General features: G+C 43.9%; 1 protein-coding gene across 2 annotated transcripts in view; it reads right to left on the reverse strand.

The window, feature by feature from the left end:
- Positions 1 to 6,251, reverse strand: part of HSDL2 (hydroxysteroid dehydrogenase like 2) — a 151,211-nt gene extending 144,960 nt beyond the window's left edge. The window contains exons 1-2 of one of the 2 annotated variants that reach the window (XM_029614299.1): positions 6,237 to 6,251; positions 5,887 to 6,066 (exon numbers count right to left, since the gene is read on the reverse strand). In XM_029614299.1, coding sequence (XP_029470159.1) covers positions 5,887 to 5,903 — 17 coding nt within the window. In that variant the 5' untranslated portion in view covers positions 5,904 to 6,066; positions 6,237 to 6,251. Of the gene's footprint in view, positions 1 to 5,886; positions 6,193 to 6,236 lie in introns of those variants that run through there. The other variant, XM_029614290.1, reaches the window with a different exon arrangement.
- Between the last annotated feature and the right edge of the window lie 11,502 nt (positions 6,252 to 17,753).

Consider the following 17,753-nt stretch of genomic DNA (forward strand, 5'->3'; position numbering starts at 1 on the left):
GCTGTTCAGTATTCACCTTGAAAAGCTATTGTGGATATATGTGTGTCTTGATAACTTGATTAACTAGGACTGGTTCAAAAGATTTCCAAAACTGGAGACCACCAGTGCACTCAACCGATTAATGCCGACACCCGGCAAACTGTGGGTGTCCTGAACTAGAGGTAATACATGGCTTACCTGTACTTGTTTTAGTTTCGAGGTTTGTTACCCAAAGTTCTTGATTTGTGGGGCAGCCATGGGCGGGATGTTCAGTCCATCTGTCTACACTAAGGAAAACAAAATTATCAGGTAAGTAATTTCTCCATTTCCTAGCGTGTAGCCAGATGGACTCAGGACCAATGGGATGTACAAAAGCTACTCCTGGATAAGGCAGGAGGCTGCCCGTGGCCCACTTAGTACTGCCCTTGCGAAGGCCGTGTCCTCCCGTGCCTGGACATCCAGGCAGTAGAACCTGGAGGTGGTGTGTATGAAGGACCATGTCGCCGCTCGACAGATCTTGGCAGGCGACAGCAGCTTGGTTTCCACCCAGGATACTGCCTGGGCCCTCGTCGAATGAGCTTTAAAACTGATAAGGCAAGGGCTTCCTTGCCTCTACGTAAGCTGCCTTGTATACTTCTTTGATCCAGCGGTCTACGGTGGCCCGCGAGGCCGCATTCCCTTGTTTCTTCCCGCTGTGAAGGACGAATAGGTGGTCCATCTTTCGTACAGGTTCCAATCTTTCCAGGTATCGGACTAGGAGTCTGCCGACATTAAGATGGCAAAGGAGGCATGAGTCTTCAGAGTTCTTATATTAGTCTGGAGATGGTAGCAATATGGTTTGGTTCAGGCGAAACTGAGAAACCACTTTCGGTAAAAAGCTGTATCCCGACATGATAGCGCTTGAAGTTCAGAGATGCGACGAGCTGAACATACTGCCACCAAGAAGGCTGTTTTCAAGGTCAGGAGCCGTAGTGACAGGCTGCGTGTTGGTCTGAAGGAAGTTCCCGCTAGGAAGTCTAGTACTAGATTGAGATTCCATAGGGGCACCTGCCACTTTAGGGGTGGTCGGATTTGTTTGACCCCTTTCGGGAAGCGAGAGACATCTGGAAGGGTTGATAGTCTGATGCAGGCCAGGGCGGCAACTTGAACCTTGAGAGAGAGTGTTGAGGGACAGCCTTTTCATCAAGCCATCCTGCAGGAATTCCAGGATCATGGGAATTTTGACTGGTCGTGGAAGGAGCCCGCAGTCCTTGCACCAGGCTTTGAATACTCTACAGATCCGTATGTAAGCCAGAGTCGTGGAGAATTTGCGTGCTCGAAGTAGGTTGTCAATCACTGCCTTGGAGTAGCCGTTCTTCTTCAGGCGAGTCCTCTCAAGGGCCAGACTGTAAGAGAGAATCGAGTCGGATCTTCGTGGAGGATCGGACCCTGTCGGAGATAGGTCCCTGTGTGGAGGTAGGCACAGAGGGTTCCCTGCAAGTAATCTTTGCATGTCTGTGTACCATGGTCTTCTTGGCCAGTCTGAGGCCACTAGGAGGACAAGTCCCCTGTGGTGTTCTATCTTGCGGATGACCCTGCCCATTAGTGGCCAAGGAGGGAAGGCGTACAGTAGGGCTTCCTGTGGCCAGGTCTGGATGAAAGCGTCGATTTCCCAGGTCTGTGGTTCTCATCTGCAGCTGAAGAACTTGGGAACTTGGGCGTTGGAATGGGTTGCCAGAAGGTCCATGACTGGGAGTCTCTAGCAATTTACTATTAGTTGGAAGGTTGTGGTCGACAGCATCCATTCCCCTGGGTCTAGGCTCTCTCTGCTGAGACAGTCTGCAGAGATGTTGTCTTTTCCCGCTATGTGGGAGGCTGAAATCCCTTGCAGGTTTAGTTCCACCCACGCCATGAGAGGGTCTATTTTCAGGGACACCTGCTGGCACTTGGTTCCTCCCTAGCAGTTGATGTCCACGGTTGTGGTGTTGTCGGACATGACTGACTGCCTCGCCCCGGAGTCTGTGGCTGAATCGTAGGCAGGCCAGCCTGACTGCTCGAGCTTCCAGGCAGTTTAAGTTCCATCCTGCCTCTTCCTCGTTCCATTGTCCCTGGGTCGTCAGGCCCTGACAGTGGGCTCCCCACCCTCGCAGGCTCACATCTATGGTGAGCAAGGTCCAGTTCAGGGGGGGGGATAGGTTTACTCCTTTGCTCAAGTGGCCTTCATGTAGCCACCACTGAAGCTGCTTCCGGACCTCTGCTGGTAGCTTGAGGTGGATGGAGTAGTTCTGGGACGTTGGATTCCATCGTGACAGTCGCATGTGGGCCCTTGCCCACGGAACGACTTCCAGGGGTTGATGTCATGAGGCCGAGGACCTGAAGGTAGTCTCATACCTTGGGGCAGGCCTAGGCCAGCAGTTTTTGCAGCTGAACCATCAGTTTCCTCCTCTTTGGAGGGGGAAGGAAGACCTTGTCCTGTTTAGTGTTGAACTGGACTCCCAGGTACTCTAGTGACTGGGAGGGCTGTAGGGAGCTCTTGGCTGTGTTGATGACCAACCCGAGTTCTGCAGCAAGTTCTTGACCCTGGTGGTCGCCTGATGACTCTCCTCCGGGGACTTTGCTCTGATCAGCCAATCGTCCAGGTAAGGATGTACCAGGATTCCTTCTTTTCTCAGTGTGGCCGCCACTACCAACATGATCTTGGTGAAGGTTCTGGGGGCAGTAGCTAGGCCGAAGGGTAGCACCCAGAACTGGTAATGCTGGCCCAGTATCGCAAAGTACAGGAAGCGCTGATGATCCCGATGGATGGGGATGAGGAGATAGGCTTCGGATAGATCCAGAGAGGTCAGGAATTCTCCCGGCTATAGTGCCCTTATGACCGAGCATAGGGTCTCCATGCGAAAGCGTGGTACCCTCAGATAACGGTTGACTGTCTTAAGGTCCAGGATGGGCCGGAACGTTCCTTCCTTCTTGGGGACGATAAAATAGATGGAATAGTGGCCAGTATTTTGTTGAGGCATGGGCGCCGGGGTTATCGCCTTTAGGCTAAGTAGTCTTGCTAATGTTTTCACTGCTGTCCTCTTGGAGTGGGAGTGGCATGGTGATCACATAAAATTTGTCTCGAGGGATGCTGTGGAATTCCAGGAATATCCTTCTCGAATGATGGTTAGGACCCACTTGTCCGATGTTATCTTATTCCTTCTTTGGTAGAAGAGGGTAAATCTGCCCCTATGTCTTCTTGTGGATGGGTCTTCTGTTTCTCATTGTGAGGTATGGCCTAGACCTGTCCCTGAGCTTGCTCCCCTCTTGGTGTGTTTGTTCCGAAAGGACTGAGACCCTCCTGAGGGGTGAGGTGCTTGGTAGTGTGTGTTCCTGTGAGGTCTAAAGCGCTGTGATCCTCTGCCCTTGTTTCTTCGGGAGGGGGGGGGGGGGGGGGGGGGAGAGGAGCGCTGACTTCTCTTGTTCCTATCTTCCGGTAGCCGAGGTACTGGACATTCGCCCCATTCGTTAGCTAACTTTTCCAATTCGCTTCAAAACAAGAGAGATCCTTTAAAAGGCATTCTCATGAGGTTTGCTTTAGAGGTCATGTCGGCTGACCAGTTTTGGAGCCATAGTTGTCTTCTGGCTGCCACTGCCAAGGCGACGCCCCTGGCTGAGGTGCACACTAGGTCTGATGTGGCATCCGTGAGGAAGGAAACTGCAGGCTCCATTATTTCACCAGGCATGGTTGCATCTCTGGCAAGGAGCAAGCAGGACTGTGCCACCACGGCGCAGCAGGAAGCAATCTGCAGGGTCATTGCTGCAACATTAAAGGACTGTTTGAGGATGGATTCCAGACGTCTGTCCTGGGCATCCTTTAGTGCCGCTCCTCCCTCGACAGGGTTGGTCGTACGCTTAGAAATTGCGCAGACCATAATGTCCACTTTTGGGAAATGTAAGAGTTCCTTGGCCGTGGGTTCCAGGGGGTATAGGGCTTCTAGGGCGCACGCCTCTTTGAAGCTGGCCTCTGGGGCATTCCATTCCAGGTCAATCAGTTGCCAGATGGCTTCCAACATAGGAAAATAGCATGAGGCCTAACGGAGGGACACCAGAATGGGATTCATATTTGGTTCCGCTGTGGGGTCTGCACCTGGAATGCCCAGCATCTTCAGAATCTGGGACACGAGTGCTGGTAATACCTCTTTGTGGAAGAAATGCAGTATGGTTCGGTATGGCTCCATCCCTGGGGGGATTTCTCCTTCCTCCAGGGAGTCGGTCTCGGCATCCGAAGTGTCCGTATCTCCAAGGTTCTTGGTTAGGAGAGGCATTTCTCAATGAGCCCTGGAGGTGCGCTATTAGTTTCGGGGAGGTTGGCCGTGCGGCCAATCGCGGGCTAACAGTGCGCTGGAGCATACTGTATTGGCCTGATAGTAAGCACAACAAGCTTTGCAGCACTGTAAAATTTCACATCTCTTGCTCATTTGCATGTTACACAGTAGAGCGCCAAAGATGTCTTAACATAGCATACCTACACATGCAAATGATGCATATCATTGGGGCCTTAATTCTGACCAAAACAAGATCGGGTCCAAAATGAAACAGGGCGACTTTTGTAGAAAAAAAGATGCTCTTTCAAATGACATAAAAAAAGAAAATGATTTAAAAACTGCACAGTAGAGATACTTGCACCTGAAAATTGACAAAAATTTGCATTAAAAAGTGACGTTTTTATGTAATTATATCTTTGCTTCCAGTTGCCTGTAAAGTCTCTTAGTGCAAATTTTATACGTATATGCCGTGGGCAACGACTACTGGTCCAGTCAGGGCCTGAATCAAAGTGTAGGCCATGAGCAATGAAGAGTCAAAGTAGGCCTTATATTTCTTTTGTAACATTTTTCGCATACTTTGCTGGCTCATAATAAGGGAGGCAAGCTCATGTTATGTTCCAAACTTTGCACTGGGACTTAACACCAGGGGTTGTACTAATCCACAAAATTTTAGATGTTGTTCAGCTGCAGCACTTGGACAAAATGGCCATTTTAGGTTGCGCCGAGCATGGTATTCTGAGATTACCTCATTCAACTGCCTCTAGCTCTCCAGCCAATGGAGATCCAGATGAACAATTTAGTATGTTTTATGTTTTTTTGTTTTGAGACCCTAGAGAACATCCATGCAAACTTTTGTTTGATTTGGAATATGGGATATGGAATGACCCTTTGTTAGGCTGCAACTGTATGAACAGTTTGTACACATTTTCATTAATTTGGACTTTAAGAAAGGGAGCTCAGACAATGCTGCTAGAACCTGAACAGAATATGGACAGAGACCAGAGAGAAACATGGATTAGAAAATATAAAATAGCTTCATATAACTGGCAAGAAATACACAGCTCATATTAACTATCATATGGTTAGCATAGGAAAGGTAAGAAAATAATGTGATAACCTATTTAGAGTCTTGCTAATTTTATTTTCATTCCAAATTTGTAATTCTTAAAAATATTTGCAGTACTTACTAAACCCTAAGTGGTCTCAGCAAATTTGTAAAACAACATACAGATTTTGTCATTTACTCCCTCCACATTCACGGATGTTCAACATTTCAATATAAAATCATAACCATATTTATGAATTTGCTTATGCGGCCCTGGTGACTCAATCCCTATGGCAAACAAATGCATTTTACTTCAAGCAAGTGAGAGCAGTTAGTCATTCTATCTTCACAACTGACTCGATCCAGTCTGATCATTTGCACCCCCACGTTATTTAACAACAGGAGTGCAAACACCTTATGGAGCAAAACACATTAAGATAACTATAAAACTGCTCAAAATATTTCCCTGCCTCTCTATCATCCAAAACCGATTATTTCAATTTTAGGGTACTAATACCCACAGTTTAAACAACAAAATAACATCAGTCCAAATGTAAAAAGGTCCCAAGTTCACCTTACCCGGTGTTGGGCAACATTTCTTAAGACCCAGATATATGCAGAAAGAGCTGGATAAGATTTAGCAGCGAGAGCAAAGAACGACAAAACCTAGCAATTAGCAAACAGGACAGGAACCGCCCACTCGTCTCCGCGACCCTTGCTCTACTTTCCTCCTGCTCCAGGACATGCGCTGGATCTAAGCTGAGAGGAAAGAACAAGTCGCCGTTACTGATGACGCAAAACAGCAGCGCCAACACACACAGAAGGCCCAGTGTGAGAGCGCACGCGTGGGCGGACAAGCACTGAAGCTTCTCTCTCCGCCTCGCCTCCTCCCCAGCCGCTGAACCACACACGTAATACCGTTCGCTTACGTCAGACATTCCAGCAACTGTGGGAACAGCTCTCAGAAAAATAAGGCGGGTCTTAAAAATAAACCAATAACAGGAGAGGACACCAGAGAGTTGATTGATAAGGGTGTCTACTGAGCTGAACGGTCGTTCTCTGTGGACCACTGTTGCCAGATGTCAAACGTTTTATAGCTCTACCAATCACACAATCTAACCCAAAATGTAGGACTCCTATTATAGGCTATAATTGCTATACCGAAACTAAAAAAATCAAATTAAATTTTAATTATGTAAGCTTGTATACATAGTCCTACATTGCATGCAAACTGACAACAAAATCCACATCCTGTTGTCTACTGTCCTTTGTCAGCTCTGTTCAAAATCCTTTTAATAAAAAATCGATTTACAGTGAAATTTTTTAGGCTGAGATTGTCCTAGTTTCTTTTGTGACAAGATTATAAAATCATGTAATCCGCTCCCGCTCTCTCTGCCTGACTGCCAGCAAATTCTGTGGTTATATAATGCAACCTTTCCAGGAACTGTTATGTGATCAGCCTTGCAGGGTATAACAGCCCTTGGATTCGGTAAGAAATAAGGCTTGAACAAATAAATGATTTGGCTAGGAAAGCTGATCAAGGAAAATATTTATTTCCCTACCATATAAACATTTCTCTACAAATCTATCAAAACATTTTCTTGAAAATCTAATCAACATTTTGTTGTTGGCATGATTATCGAGGTGAATAAATATCCGTTATCCATAGTACGTTTAAACTGGATTTAATAATCTAAAGACACTGTCTAAAAGAGAAGGAATTTTTCACTGAGCATTTCTCATTAACATTTTGCCACCCTTTCCTTAAATAATACCATTTCAAGGATCAGCAAATAAACATTAAGTAATGGCACTTTTTCTTTTTTTTTTGGCAAAATAAATCGCTGCCAGTTTTCCCCCCAGGGAGCTATCAGTGTCAGATCAACCTCTATGGTGCTTTCCCTATCAAAACCGCAGCTTTTCAGTTGAAGGCTTATACAAGATTGAAGTAGCAAAGCCACAGCTCCCAGGGAAGGCACCGTGCCCTCTACCCCTGAAACGCCCGCAGAAAGTTAACAAGAGAGGCAAACTTGCATGGAGAATAAGGAATCCCACTTATGAGAGCTCAGAACTCAGAAGACAGAGTTTTAAAAAGCAGTTTCTCAAATGCGCCCCAAAAAACACACATGCTTTTAAAAGTAACCCAAAAAAGCAAAACATTTCCCACAGCAGATCAGGAAAAGAAGCAAACTGAGAAAATAGTATTTTATTCAAACTTAATTGCACTCATATTAATAAACATATTGAATCATGTAGCTGAGCTACAGTGCTACCACATCACTTTTAAATAGATAACAGCCTAAACTATCTATTAAGATAATTTGCCCTACAGATTCTTTTTTATTTACTATACTGATTTATGTAGATGCAAACAGTAAAGTTGAAATAATGTATAATTTTTATGTCGCAGTGATCAAATAGTTTACAAATGCATCTACTTTATATGCACATTATTGAATAGTCGGTTGAAAGTAAAGCATCATATACATTTCTCTCTTTACAGTAAATGTGTGTGGGGAATCTCTTTAATATACTTTCTGTAGAGGGTAAAGCTACTGTATAATTGTATTTGTGATAAGTATGTTGTGTCTGACTTGGTAAAATGACTTTGCCCAGCAGTTTTTTCATTTCCCTTTGGGCTTCCAAATCAATCAGAACTAGCCTCTTCTGGACTATGATACCATGAGCCTTCAATTATGACTACCTGGGATTTTTTCTCCGTTTCATATCTCCTTCAAACTTGCTTAGCCTAGATATTGCAATGGCAGCCCTCAGGTAGGGGCCATGCCATGTACCTGCTTAAACATGGGTCCTTAATCTGGGCCACTAAGTATTGCTATTGCACAATGGCTATGACTCCCCCTCAGGCACCAAGAATACTGCCTCTGCAACATCCACACCCTGACTGACCCAGGCAATGAAAGACCCGACCCACAAATTGAAACCAAGTCCTCCATCTTGCAGTCACAGTACTGCCACTGAACTCTTTTTAAGAAAGAGCTGTGGTCACTGGTGTTGTGTGGCTAGTTCATAATGTTATGCTATCATAGAATTTACTTATGCCTTTTACAGGTATCTGTACTGTGCTGTGTATGGATAGTAGTGCTTTAAAATGATCCGTAGTAGTGTGGCCTTGTTTATTGTTATTATAGTGTGGTTGAACTAATTGATTTGCTTCTTCCCAATACCCTCCCATCTCACCTCCCTCAAAAATATCATTCATACTGCAGTGGAGGAGTAGCTTGGTGGTCAGAGGATGTCATAAAGCCTCTGTTTTGCTCTATGGCAAGACTGCACCTTGAATACTGGGTACAAGTCTGGCACTGCATCTCGAAAAAGATATAGTTGTACTGGAGAAAGTACAGAGAAGGTCGACCAAAATGATAAAGGGCATGGAACTGCTCTCTTATGAAGAAAAGCTGAACAGCCCTAAGCTCTTTAGCCTGGAGAAGAGACGGCTGAGGAAGATATGACATATCTATAAAATCATGAAATTAGTTGAATGAGTAAATGTGATTTGGTTATTTACTCTTTTGGATAATACAAGGACTTCATGAGGTTAGCAAGTAGCACATTTAAAACAAATCAGAGAAAATTATTTCACTCAATACACAATTAAGCTCTGGAATTCATTACCAGAGGATGTGGTTAAGGCAGTTAGCATAGCTGGGTTTAAAAAAAGGTTTGGATATGTTCCTGGAAGAGAAGTCCATAAGCTGCTATTAATCAATAGGGAATAGCCACTGCTTGTTGCTGGCTTTAGTAGCATGGGACTTACCAGGTACTTGTGACTTGGATTGGCCACTGATGGATACTGGGCATGATAGAACCTTGGTCTGATCCACTATGGCATTTCTAATGTTCTACATATTGTAGCAATGTTCAAAAGTCCACTTACATGGGGAAGTGCATTTACACATGTAAAACCCAGTTTTAAGCATGGAAATGCTTTTGCAAATCAGGCCCTTAGATTTTAAGCCCTCTCAGGACAGGGAAAATACCTGAATGTAACTGACATTGAGCTACCACTGAACAGGCATGAGCTAAAGAAAAATAAAATAAACCAACCCCATGAATACATTCCTTTATAGAAGTGTTACATAGCATTCTACTTGACTTATAATTTTCATGACACCACAATCTTTGTGATTATGAGCAATCAAATATCTGATCTTATTCATGAGTATGATGTTATGTAGATGCAGGTTTTAGTGTACGACAACTCACCTCTCTTAGGCCAGGATTCATCATTCCATGCAGAATGATGAAGCCTGCGCTAAAGGGGGTGGGGGGGTGAAGCAGGGGAGGGTAGGCGATAGCCCGCAGCTGATCGCACCACAGCGGCTATCACGGCATAGCGCCACCGTAAAAGGTGGTGCTATTTCCTGCACTGCCGGCGATAATGTTCGAAACATTATCGCCAGCAGTGGTGTCGCAGCCGACTCCTCCCTAACTCTGCCTCGACTCCTCCCCTCCCCCTAATTTTAATGTTACCACCGCGAAAAGGCCCTAATGCACACGATAAGTCCTTAGAAAATAACCCCCTTAGTTATGGACCTATACATTTCATTGTTGTGCCTTTTTTATAGCTTTTACAGTTCTTGATATTATTTCCTATACTGTGCATGTCTGTACTTTAAAACAAGTTTACATAGTCCTGCATCTAATCTTTAATCTATAGCATATTCTTAGAGGTTTTTTTCTATTGTTACTACCAGGGGCGGATTCCTGGTAAAGATTGGCCTGGGGATTTTCCACCCAGGCCAGCCCAGGATATACCCAGTGGTCTGCCGAGCGCAGCTCTGGCGCAGCCGCACTCGGCAGACCACGTAACCAGAGCGACCGGCCCATCGGGGGATGCCCGATCCCCCGATAGGCCAATCCGTCCCTGGTTACAAGTGCCAGGCCCTGAGAAAGGGGCAGGCCGGAGGCCAGCTGGGACAGCAGCCATTAACCGCTATCTCTGGGAACCACGTGCCAGCAGCCAGCCAGCGCACGGAAAATACTTCTGCTCCGGAGGAGTAGTAAGTAGTGTAATAAAAATATTTGGTGTAGCTAAGTAGTGGTTAGGGGTCAGGGTGGAGAGGCGAAAGGAAAGGAAAGTTAGCAGGGGGTGGGGAACTGGAGAAAAGGCCAATCGCGTCGCCGTACATTATTTAAAAATTCCCCCCCCATGTGCAAGGCGCATGTTATAAAAACTGATGTCCGCGCCAGATTCTAACAAGTGCATGCTTGTTATAACATGCTCAGCTACATATTCAACATAAGAACATAAGAAATTGCCATGCTGGGTCAGACCAAGGGTCCGTCAAGCCCAGCATCCTGTTTCCAACAGAGGCCAAACCAGGCCACAAGAACCTGGCAATTACCCAAACACTAAGAAGATCCCATGCTACTGATGCAATTAATAGCAGTGGCTATTCCCTACGAATAATTGATTAATAGCCATTAATGGACTTCTCCTCCAAGAACTTATCCAAACCTTTTTTGAACCCAGCTACACTAACTGCACTAACCACATCCTCTGGCAACAAATTCCAGAGCTTTATTGTGCGCTGAGTGAAAAAGAATTTTCTCCGATTAGTCTTAAATATGCTACTTGCTAACTTCATGGAATGCCCCCTAGTGAAGTTCCAAATCAGTACGAAATGGGCTTCTTCAAATCAAAATCACTTCAACTCTGTCTCATCTATACCCCTCCAGGGCTTCTAGAAAAAGATTCATCCCCACTTATTGAATTCTTCGCAAATTCATTAGCCCTCGACATACCCACGATTATATTAGGAGATTTTAACTTACACGTTGATTCCTCCCCGCAATCCCCCGCCTGTGAAGCTTTCCTTTCAGCCCTCGAAGCTATGGGTTTCCAGCAAATTGTCACTTCGCCCACACACAAAGCCGGCCACACTCTTGATCTGATTTTTATTAATTCCCCCATTAACATTAGCAATCCCCCTTTTTGCTGTGCTGTACCGTGGTCAGATCATTCCATGATTCAGACTAAACTCATTCTTCCTCAAAGTGCTCCCTCCTCGCCACAACAGCCCATATCTTTTGAATTTCGCAAATCATGCTCTATTGATACCATCACACAAGCATGCTCAGACTTAGAAAATCTAATTGACCTCTCCTCTCCAAATAGCGCCTTCTCCACCTGGGTCAACCTCACTCGTAGCATTGCCAATGAACACTGCCCGCAAATAACGAAAACTATCAACCCGAACCGGAGAAATAGAAAACCTTGGTATACACCTTTCCTCAGAAATCTTAAAATATAACTCAGAGCTGCGGAAAGGTCTTGGCGTAAACAACAATCCGCCTCTAATAAAACAATATACTACCAACGTATGCATGAATATAGAAACTCCATCCTTCACACCAAACGTGAATATTATTCTAAAAAAATACATGGTTTGCAATATAACCCCAGGGCCCTTTTCTCCATGGTAGCTGACATTACATCTACCTCCCACACTCAGCAACCTGCGAATGCATCAAAAAATTGGTGTAATGAATTAGCACAATTCTTTAAAAATAAGGTCACAGCTATCACCACACAATTCTCCTACAATAGCTTCGATTTTAGCTTCCCCAATCTTAGTGCCACAGGCTCACTCTCCTCCTTTGACTCTTCATCCTCCCTAGAAATAGAGAATATACTAAAAAAAATGAAACCCTGATCACATCCCTCTGAAACCATTCCTACTAAACTCCTGCTTTCTATACCTAAGTTGATTGCAAAACCTCTATCGAATATTATCAACTGCTCTCTAGAACACGGCACAGTCCCAAATTTCCTAAAACAAGCAGTAGTCAAACCACTGCTCAAAAAAGCCAATCTTGACCCCTCTGCCTTGTCCAATTACAGACCTGTCTCCAACCTCCCCTTTCTAGCTAAAATCATTGAAAAACTAGTGAACTCTCGCCTCTCTGATCACCTTGAACAAAACAATATCCTTCCTTCTACTCAACACGGTTTCAGGAAGCATCTTAGTACTGAAACCTTACTGCTCTCCCTTCATGATACTCTCATAAGAAGTGCTGACTCAGGTTCCTCTTTCCTGATTGCCCTGCTTGACATATCTGCTGCGTTCGACACGGTCAACCATGATGTCCTCCTCAACATCCTCAGGAGTATTGGGATCTCGGGCACTGCCCTTGATTGGATACAATCATACCTACAAAATCATTCTTTTACTGTCCGAGTCGATAATAATGAATCTAACCCTATCAGTCTGACACAGGGTGTCCCCCAAGGTTCGTCCCTCTCCTCAACCTGTTCAATATATACATGCTCCCTCTTACCACCTTACTCTCTAACCTGCATATCAAGCATTTCATCTATGCTGACGATGTGCAACTCATTTTCCCCTTCTCTGACTCCCTCCAAACTGCTCTAGGAAACTGGGAATCCTGCTTTTCATCCATCAACCAACTCCTTAATGACATGCACCTAGCTGTAAATCCTAACAAAACTGAACTATTAATAATTTCTAACAAACAATCGCTTCCAGACATTCCACTTACACACGCATCCTACACTTTCCCCGCCCATGTTCGCAATTTAGGAGTACTTATTGATAATCATCTCACTTTTAAATCATATATTAATGCCATCATAAAGGAATGCTATTTCAAGCTACAAACAATAAAAAAACTTAAACCTTTGCTGCATTTCACGGATTTCCGTACAGTACTCCAGTCTATTGTTCTTTCCAAAATAGACTACTGTAACGCACTCCTCCTTGGCATCCCCGCCTTACACACCAAGCCGCTACAACTGTTACAAAATGCCGCCGCTCGTATACTGTCTAATTCCAAAAAAAGGGACCATATCACTCCCATACTTATTGAACTACACTGGCTCCCAATCCAATCACGAATTCTCTATAAAGCAATTTCCATCATCCACAAAAGTTTGCTTAACTCCAACCTCAACTGGATCAACCCCCCACTCCTTCCTCGTACTTCCAACAGACCCACACGTCCAGCTCTACAAGGAACACTACGGGCCCAATCCATCAAAGCTTTCAAACTTTCCTCCACCATAAGCAGAGCTTTCTCTCTAGCTGGCCCTACCATTTGGAACTCCTTACCGCATGATATTCGCCTGGAGACATACACACCTATTTTCAAAAAGAAACTGAAAACCTGGCTCTTTCAGCAAGCCTACAACATGACACCCCCCATCACATAAATACCCAGTATATCGTAACTTTGCGACCTATGGCCACGAAAGCGGTTTGAATACCGAATACGGAATAAGTTATGCCCCTCATTCTGTACATTGTTAAGCTATGTATTTTAGTTTATGTATATTTGTTGTTAGCTATTGTATATAATTGTATATAAGTCACACTCCTTAACTCATTGTTTTGGCTTTCTCTTTCCCGGTCCCTTCCCCTACCCTGACCCCTCCCCTGATTTTTGTTCTCCACATGATGTATGTAAGGGCTCCTCCCTATAGTTACCTGTATATCTACTGTTTTATGTAAGGGCTCTGCCTAAAAGTTATTGTTCATTGTGAACCGATGCGATGTGTGAACGGACATCAGTATAGAAGAAACTTTAAATAAATAAATAAATAAATAAATAAATAAATAAATAAATAAATAGTCCTTCTATTATTCGAAAGTGTAAATAACTGAGTCACATCTACTCGTTCAAGACCTCTCATGATCTTAAAAACCTCTATCATATTCCCCCTCAGCCGTCTCTTCTCCAAGCTGAACAGCCCTAACCTCTTCAGCCTTTCCTCATAGGGGAGCTGTTCCATCCCCTTTATCATTTTGGTTGCCCTTCTCTGTACCTTCTCCATCGCAACTATATCTTTTTTGAGATGCGGCGACCAGAACTGTACATAGTATTCAAGGTGTGGTCTCACCATGGAGCGATATAGAGGCATTATGATATTTTCCGTTTTATTAAACATTCCCTTCCTAATAATTCCTAACATTCTGTTTGCTTTTTTGACTGCTTCAGCACACTGAGCTGACAATTTTAAAGTATTATCCACTATGATGCCTACATCTTTTTCCTGGGTGGTAGCTCCTAATATGGAACCTAACATCGTGCAACTACAGCAAGGGTTATTTTTCCCTATATGCATCACCTTGCACTTGTCCACATTAAATTTCATCTGCCATTTGGATGCCTAATCTTCCAGTTTTGCAAGGTCCTCCTGTATTGTATCACAGTCTGCTTGTGATTTAACTACTCTGAATAATTTTGTATCAGCCGCAAATTTGATAATCTCACTCGTCGTATTCCTTTTCAGATCATTTATATATATATATTCAAAAGCACCGGTCCAAGTACAGATCCCTGAGGCACTCCACTGTTTACCCCTTTCCACTGAGAAAACTGACCATTTAATCCAACTCTCTGTTTCCTGTCTTTTAACCAGTTTGTAATCCACGAAAGGACACCGCCTCCTATCCCATGACTTTTTAGTTTTCGTAGAAGCCTCTCATGAGGGATTTTGTCAAACGCTTTCTGAAAATCCAAATACACTACATCTACCGGTTCACCTTTATCCATATGTTTATTAACCCCTTCAAAAAAATGAAGCAGATTTGTTAGGCAAGACTTCCCTTGGATAAATCCGTGTTGACTGTGTTCCATTAAATCATGTCTTTCTCTATGCTCTCCGATTTTGATCTTGAGAATAGTTTCTACTATTTTTCCCAGCACTGAAGTTAGGCTCACTGGTCTATAGTTACCCGGATCGCCCCTGAAGCCTTTTTTAAATATTGGGGTTACATTGGCCACCATCCAGTCTTCAGGTACAATGGATGATTTTAATGATAGTTACAAATTTTAACTAATAGATCAGAAATTTCATTTTTGAGTTCCTTCAGTACCCTAGGATGCATACCATCCGGTCCAGGTGATTTGCTACTCTTTAGTTTGTCAATCTGGCTTACTACATCTTCCAGGTTCACAGATTTCGTTCAGTTCATCTGACTCATCACCCCTGAAAACCATCTCCGGAACAGGTATCTCCCCAACATTCTCATTAGTAAACATGGAAGCAAAGAATTGATTTAGTCTTTCTGCAATGGCCTTATCTTCCCTAAGAACCCCTTTAACCCCTTGGTCATCTAATGGTCCAACTGACTCCCTCACAGGTTTCTTGCTTTGGATATATTTTTAAAAAATTTTATTATGAGTTTTTACCTCTATGGCCAACTTCATTTCAAATTCTGTCTTCGCCTGTCTTATCAATGTTTTACACTTAACTTGACTTATGTTTTATCCTATTTTCTTCAGATGGATCCTTCTTCCAATTTTTGAAGGATGTTCTTTTGGCTAAAATAGCCTCTTTCACCTCACCTTTTAACCATGATGGTAATTGTTTTGCCTTCCTTCCATCTTTCTTAATGTGTGGAATACATATGGACTGCGTCTCTAGGATTGTATTTTTAAACAATGTCCAAGCCTGTTGAACACTTTTAACCTTTGCAGCTGCACCTTTCAGTTTTTTTCTAACTATTTTCCTCATTTTATCAAAGTTTCCCTTTTGAAAGTTTAGTGTTAGAGCTGCAGATTTACTTATTATCCCCCTTCCAGTTACTAGTTTAAATTTGATCATGTTATGATCACTGTTGCCAAGTGGCCCCATCACCGTTACCTCTCTCACCAAATCTTGCGTTCCACTAAGAATTAAATCTAAAATAGCTCCCTCTCTTGTTGGTTCCTGAACCAATTGCTCCATGAAGCAATCATTTATTATATCCAGGAACATTATGTCTCTAGCAAGTCCTGATGTTACATTTACCCAGTCAATATTGGGGTAATTGAAATCTCCCATTATTATTGCACTGCCAAATTGGTTTGCTTCCCTGATTTCTCTTAGCATTTCATCATCTGTCTGACCATTTTGTCCAGGTGGATGGTAGTATACTCCTTTCTCTATACTCTTACCCAACACACATGGGATTTCTACCCATATAGATTCTACTGATTATTTAGTCTCTTGTATGATCTTTATTCTGTTGGACTCTATACCCTTCTGGACATAAAGTGCCACACCCACGCCATGTTGATCCTCCCTATCATTGCAATATAATTTGTACCCTGATATAGCACTGTCCCATTGGTTATCCTCCTTCTACCACGTTTCTGTGATGCCAATTATGTCAATCTCATCATTTGCTTCTATACACTCTAACTCTCCCATCTTACTTCTTAGACTTCTGGCATTGGCATACAGACATTTCAGAGTGTGTTTTTTTTTTAACAACCTGCTTTTCAGTTGTTTGGGATAATTCGGAAATCATTAGCTTTGGTGATTTTTTACATATAGGCATATGAACTATGTTTGCTTTTAATGGAACCTCTCTGTTGGGATGCCCTAACTTTCCTGTTTCATAAGTATCCTTCAAGGATACATTTCTCCGAATCATGCACTGCTGAGTGACTGTCGGCTTTCCCCCTTGTTCTAGTTTAAAAGCTGCTCTATCTCCTTTTTGAAAGTTAGTGCCAGCAGCTTGGTTCCACTCTGGTTAAGGTGGAGCCCATCCTTTCGGAAAAGTCTCCCCTTTCCCCAAAAGTTTCCCCAGTTCCTTTCAAAGCTGAATCCCTATTCCCTGCACCATCGTCTCATCCATGCATTAAAACTCTGGAGCTCTGCCTGCCTCTGGGGACCTGCACGTGGAACAGGAAGCATTTCAGAGAATGCTACCCTGGAGGATCTGGATTTTAGCTTCCTACCTAAAATCCTAAATTTGGCTTCCAGAACCTCTCTCCCACATTTTCCTATGTCGTTGGTGCCCACATGTACCACGACAGCCGGCTCCTCCCCAGCACTGTCTATAATCCTATCTAGGTGATGCGTGAGGTCTGCCACCTTTGCACCAGGCAGGCAAGTTACCAGGCGGTCCTCACGTCCACAAGCCACCCTGCTATCTACATTTCTAATAATCGAATTACCAACTATGATGGCCGGCCTAACCCTTCCCTCCTGGGCAGTAGCCCTGGGAGATTTTTCCTCAGTGCGAGAGGACAATACATCACCTGGAGAGCAGGTCCTTGCTACAGGATCACTTCCTGCTACACCAGGGTGATGTTCTCCTACTGGGAGACCTTTCTGATCCAAGGCAGTACTGAGGCTGCCAGACTGGTTTTGGGACTTGGCTACTATGTCCCTGAAGGTCTCGTCAATGCCCCTCTCTGTCTCCCTCAGCTCCTCCAAGTCTGCTAATCTAGCCTCCAGAGGTTGGACTCATTCCCTGAGAGCCAGGAGCTCTTTGCACCGAGTGCACACATACAATCTCTCACCGGCGAGTAAAAAATCATACATATGACACTCAATGCAAAAGACTGGAAAGCCCCCCTCTTGCTGCTGGACTGCTGCCTTCATCTTAGTTTTATTGATTTCCTAGTTAAGTTTAGGATACTAAGGGAGTTGGAATGAGAGTAGTTTAAATTTACAGGTGAATTTA

Source organism: Rhinatrema bivittatum, chromosome 1 (assembly GCF_901001135.1).
Source record: "Rhinatrema bivittatum chromosome 1, aRhiBiv1.1, whole genome shotgun sequence".
NCBI classification, from domain to species: Eukaryota; Metazoa; Chordata; class Amphibia; order Gymnophiona; family Rhinatrematidae; genus Rhinatrema; species Rhinatrema bivittatum.